This window comes from Chiloscyllium plagiosum, unplaced genomic scaffold (genome assembly GCF_037043375.1).
Source record: "Chiloscyllium plagiosum isolate Xiang-an unplaced genomic scaffold, Cpla_swu_hap1 HiC_scaffold_9, whole genome shotgun sequence".
NCBI lineage: Eukaryota > Metazoa > Chordata > Chondrichthyes > Orectolobiformes > Hemiscylliidae > Chiloscyllium > Chiloscyllium plagiosum.
Genome location: NW_028270147.1, coordinates 44953076 through 44959075, shown reverse-complemented (window position 1 = coordinate 44959075; position 6000 = coordinate 44953076). Strand labels below are relative to the sequence as shown.

The following is a 6000-nucleotide window of genomic DNA, read 5'->3' as shown; positions in this document are numbered from 1 at the left end:
GTAATAGAACGAGAGCAGGCAGGCATAGGCTAAATGACCATTCTGTACCATAATTCAGTGGAACTGGGAACATGTCAAAAGCCAAAATTCACAGAGCATAAATATCAAAAGAATAGGAATGGGGAGATCAAGGCAAGGATGAGAATTTAATGTCAAAATTTCACTTGAGCCAGGAGCCACAATGTAAATCAGCACGCAGAGGACTGAAAGGGGAGTGAACCTTGCTCTGAGTTAAGAGCTTGTCAGCAGTGTCTGGATGATTGCATTTACATAGAAGAAAATGTAGGAAACTAGCTAAGAGAGTGTGTAAGATTAGTAAAGTCTCTATCATAAAGGCATGAATTAGCATTTCAGTGAAGGACGAGCTGATAAAACTCCATTACTGCATTATTATGGGGCTAGAAATGCATGGCTTGATCAAACCTGACACCAATTTTATGAACAGACTGGCTTAATTTCAGATTAGCTGGCAAGAGAGCTTGGAGCACAGGAACTAAATTACAAATGTACAGTAACACTCTACTTATACCCAGTATTGCATTTATTCTTTAGATGGCTTCTGTGCTTATCCCATAGGCTGGCATTTGCAGAAAAGCTGGTACCTAATCAAAATGGCATTATTTTCAATGCTGAACTAAGAACATCTGAAGCACTAAGAAATACACTATGTTAGGGACAGAGAACTGTTGGATGTAACATAGATTGCCTTTTAAATTGCTAAAAACAACCTAAAGGAGTATCAAGTTCAAAGAAATAAGATGATACAGCTAGTGTAAACAGCTATCTGTAGCATCACTGGCAGTGCTCCTGCATGTTCAGTGCATCCCCTGCAGTTATGATTTGATCTCCAAAACGTATAAAATTCTGGGAGGACCAGATGTGGTAATTGCTGGTGACTGAGACCATGGATCATAGCTTAATAATATACAGTAGACCATTTGGTACTGAGATGAAGATAATTTTTTTCCGCATGAAAATGTGAACACACACCCTCCATAGGCAGAGAATGTCGTGGAACAATACCAATTTTGTTTTAAAACACAACTTTGGCTTTTTTCCAACACCTCATACTGGGTTACATGGTTCACTTAAAAAGGGAAAAGAACGAGATATTTATCTGTGCCAATTTATAGCATGGTGAATGAGTGTGCGGGTTAGAAGAGCAGTTTGTATACAAGTCAACCTAACTATGTCGGATGCATATAATGTAAACAATGGTTCTAATGAATTTCTTCAGTAACACAGTGAAACCTGTGTAAAAGTGAACCAACACCCTGATTCAGTCTCAACTACAGCCAGCTACAAATTGCCAATTCTGTTCAATGAACCAGTGAGTATTTAATAAATGAAAATTAAAACTTTCCTGTTAAATATGAATTTTAATTATGGCTCCCATTTGTAATGACTTTTCTCAATGAACAAGTTTCATAAGTGCAAGGTAAATTACAGAAATTTAAACTTCTCTGCTCTAGAAGCAAATACTGAAATGATTCCATAGAATGGGGGTGGATAATTTCTAAAAAAAAAAAGTACCTTCCTTTTCAGATATCCAAGACACACTATGTAAATACTTTTCATGTTTTTTTTTCTATAAAAGACTTAGGAGGACTTCTGGATCTATTCCCACACTCCAGTTCCATGCAAACATTAAGACAGCATCAAAGGTCATCCTCAGTCCAATAAATAGCTTCTGTACATATTGTACAATAGATACATATAAAGTGAACTTTCTCCTTTTACTCCACACTCCTTTTGCATTTCTTTCATCCATCTTGGTGTTGAGATGAATTAGTAATGTCCCAACAGTCTTCTGTCCAATTAATCTCAAAACTTAGTAAATGAAAGTGCATTGACCACTTGAACAAAAACAGTGAAGAGGAGGTTATGTTTGTTCTGATGAACTTTACTGCTGATTGTATCGAGGGAATCCGTTTCATAAGAAACACCTGTTCTTCTTGGCAGTTTTACCGTATCCTTGTAAAAAGGTTAAGGACAGATTTGGATTCCTAAAAGAAAAATACATTTAGTTCCATTCATATCCATAAATCTCAAATAACCATTAGATTAATAAATTACTCATAACTAAGATGTTATGAGAAAATCAAAACAGTTCAATTACTGATTTGGTCTTCATAGTACCAAAAATATATCTTTTATATAATTCATTTACTGTGATAAACCTCCTGGGGTGTTTCACAGAGGCATTAATATGGGTCCCTTACTGGTTATGCTGAACAAAGAGTAGTGCCATGCTTGTTCAGAAAGGAACGTGTTTTAACTGAGGAAAAGGAGGTGAAAGTTAAGGGAGGGAGTTCTAATTTTCAGTCCAGACAACTCAAAGCATGGTGGCCTAAAGGGGACACAAAAGTCCAGAGTTGCAGGCATGTGGAATTCTGAGGATTGTAGAAAGCTAAAGCTGTAGGAAGGGGCAAATGATGAGATTCCATAAAGGATGCAGAAGTCAAGGGATAATAACTGAGGTTTTGAAGTTTGAGAAGGACACCAAGATGGTAGCTAAGATGATAGGTTGGACGGGCAGCAGTTTGTTGGAGTACAGGGACTAAAACAGCAAGTTGAAAATCATGGAGAAGATATGATAAGAAAAACATTAATTTTGGGCAGTGGCGGGGTGGTTTGGTGAAACAGAAAGAGATGACCAGGTCAACTAACACAATTAAGATTGAAGCCATACAAAAAAAAATTAACTTGTGCTTCTCATAGGCAATTGAGGAATGCAGTCACTAGCAGATAGAAGCATCTAGGCTCATCTTTAATTTCCTCACAGGAAAGAAGCCACAACTCAATTGAACAGTGCCATAAACGGAGCTTAACAGTCTGCTTTGATGCACTGGTTTAGAATCTCGTGCGAAAGTCCAAGTCCTGTCTGCCCTTCTGGGTAAGCCATGAAAATCCCACAAAAAAAAAACTTTGAAAAGTAGAGCAGTTCTCGGTTGTGTCAGCCAAAATATATTCCTCAAGTATTCTTCATGTAAATTATCTAGTCATTTATTATATTGCTGGTTCTGAATCCTTGCTGCCTGGAAATCTGCTGCATATTTTCCTAATGAGTGATTACACTTCAGTATTTACTTCACTGATTCCAAAAGAATAGGAGATCACCAGTACAGCAGTTGGTGTAAAAAGAGCAGCAACTCACAAACTATTTTGACAATAAGTTCTACTGGATTAAGTTTTCTTGATAAACTTAATCTTACTTTAGCCCCAAATGAACTGTGATACTGTGACAGCAGAAGCTTGGTGATGTTCCTGTGCTGTCTTATTCTCTTGCAAAATGTAACTACAAAAACTGTAACTCAGCCAGTTAAGGACACAGAATTTGAAATCATTTCTGATATGATGATTATTAGGCGGTGTGGCATTATATGATTGCCAAATAAAAATTGTTACTTTCATGGGAATTATAATTACATACACTAATGTTTAAGTTGACCATAATGTTTACAAACAACTCTGCCAGAAAATAGTTGGTGAACTTCATACCTTAGTTGAACGAGTTTTACTGAAAACATTCCAAAACCGTAGAGTTTCATCACCTGCTCCTGTCACTATTGCCTCTCCATCAGGTGATATGGCCTAAACAGCGTGAGAGAAAAAGAATCAACTCGTGAATAGACAGGATCTGCCTGTATGTGTATGCATGTAAGAGGGAGATGTAGATGGCTTGAATTTATTAGTTTATTGATATCTGTATCTGGAGTCGCAATACGGTAAAGAAAACTAGCAACTATTTCAAAATATAATGGGCATGTAATACTCCACAATGTCACTAGCTGGAGACTAGCAAGTTTCCTTCAAAATTTCAGAGACATTGCATCTTGGAGTTCTCTTCATCTGTTGGGTGTTGATTAAAGTCAAAAGTAAGTTTGTCAGCCAAAATAAAATTGCATTCTCCTGTTAAAAAAAATGTACTAGTGGTAATTAATAGTAGTATTTTAAAGACATTCTTCCTGAACCTGTCAAGGTGCAAGGTTAAAATGATAACTGTTATTCCTGGCAACCTAAACATTCATTCTATCAAAATTCTTCAATTTTAAAAGTATTCCCTTATTGGTCCCAGGTGAAATTGAAAAAAAAAAAAAAGATTTGTACGAAACAATTTGTACTGTGTCTCTTTTTTTAAAAAACAAAAATGGCTCTGTCTTATCCATTCATACTTTCAAGGAAAGTTACGCTGAACCAACCAGGTTCCACATCAAGAAGTTATCCGCAATGTCCTGCCCAATATTTATTTCCTCAAAACAGATTATCTGGTCATTCTCATGTTGCTGCTTGTGGAAGTTTACTGTGCACAGTCTGGGTTTACCAAAGCACATAGAGTACAGTGGTTCAAAAAGGCAGTACACCACCATCTTCTCAAGGGCAACTAGGGGGAGCAGGTAAATAAAACATTTAGCTGTTTTTTGGATGATACAATTACCCATACCAACATTAAATCAATAAAATAATTTACACAAGAAATGCAATAAATATATAATTTTGAAAAGGAATAAAAGCTGACATTAAAACTTTTCAGATGTTTAATCATGACTAATCTTGCAATTATCTGAAAGCCCTATCAGGGATAGATCTAGCACTGAAGCCTGAGGTACACTACTTATAGTGCTTCTCCAATTCATGTATCATTCAGTTAATCAATACTGACTTAGAAACAAAATTAATTTGACTAGGTTGGTTTCAAAGATAGAAGTTAACATTAGATTAGTGGCTAATTGGAAAAAAGTGTAATTTTGTCATTCTAAAAGAAAAATAAGCATCTGTTTGCAGTTTGAGACACAGTAGGTAAACTTCAATTTATTTTAATGTCCAAGTCATTGTCTCACTGTCTCCTTGATTGAGAGTGCCACCTGCTGGCTGATATTCAAAAGTTCACATTCAGGCACCTGCCCTGAATCTCAAATCAGTATGTAGCATAACTTAGAATTTCCAAAACAATGTTTGGACAGCAACATATCCCAGCAAAACATAAAGACCTGTAAACATTAAAGTAATCAGAAAAGTCCCATATGAAGTTGATGGATTTTTTTCTACATTATAGCCTATCATATTTTGAATTCTACTTTGGTTTAGAGTATTTGAGAAGGGCTAGGGAAGTTTAAGTAGTTGACTATTCATTTCCCACTACTTAGGTAAAATATAAATAAATCATGCTAAAATCTCAGAGTGGCCCTGTAGTCTGGCAGGACTATGGTGACTTACTTTACTATTCCAGATTCTTTGAATTTAAATTCCTCCAACTACTGTGGTAGGACTTGGATTAATGTCTCCCAAAGCATTAGTCTGGGCATCTGGAGGACACGTTTAGTAACATGACTTTCTGTAACATGTCAGGGGATGATAGCATTGAAGTAAACTGTACCAGTGATAAGCTAGCAACCAGTCACAAAAACAAAGTTCTTACCAGGTAAAGCACTCTATATGAATGCCCTGTCAGTTTGGCAACCTGTGTTAAGGATGGGTACTTCCACACTAAAATCTGATTCTGCGAATAGCCATGTGTACTAACCTGTAAAACAAAGCCAAATTTTAAAAAATACTTTCAACAAATTTTAATGAGGTTTTATTTAACTTCACTCAGAGTTGGGACATGCTTTTTTTAAAAAGACAAAATGGAACAAATTCAAATCCAGCAAGTTAACCCAAAGCTGTGAATTCTTTTTCAATTAATAATATATTGTTGACACTCTGGTCACCAGCTCCAATAGCAACATCAGTTCCACTACTGTATCCTAGATCAGCATTTCCCTGACATTAATATCATATTGAATCATGAACGTTCCTAACCAGTAACATGGCTATAAAGTGGACACTTCAATTCTTGGAGAACCTCATTAATGCCTTATTTAATCAAAAACAAATATAAAAGTTAGTCATTGAAGATTGGAAACAAATGCTACAAGTATTTAATTCCTATCAATCTACACAAATGTGAAGCAATAACATTTAAAGAAAAGCAAAACCAAACATTTGCCAACATGCTTC

The 6000-nt window shown here is 35.9% G+C and overlaps 1 protein-coding gene across 6 annotated transcripts in view; it reads right to left on the bottom strand.

Annotated features, from left to right (window-relative positions):
* Positions 1-1359: 1359 nt before the first annotated feature.
* The window catches only part of LOC122554322 (fizzy-related protein homolog), a 48162-nt gene continuing 43521 nt past the window's right edge, over positions 1360-6000 (bottom strand). For all 6 annotated transcript variants that reach the window (XM_087990585.1, XM_043699161.2, XM_043699163.2 and 3 more), the window contains 3 exons: positions 5420-5524; positions 3502-3594; positions 1360-2006 (listed from right to left, as the gene is read on the bottom strand). In XM_087990585.1, coding sequence (XP_087846711.1) covers positions 1965-2006; positions 3502-3594; positions 5420-5524 — 240 coding nt within the window. In that variant the 3' untranslated portion in view covers positions 1360-1964. The remainder of the gene's footprint in view (positions 2007-3501; positions 3595-5419; positions 5525-6000) is intronic.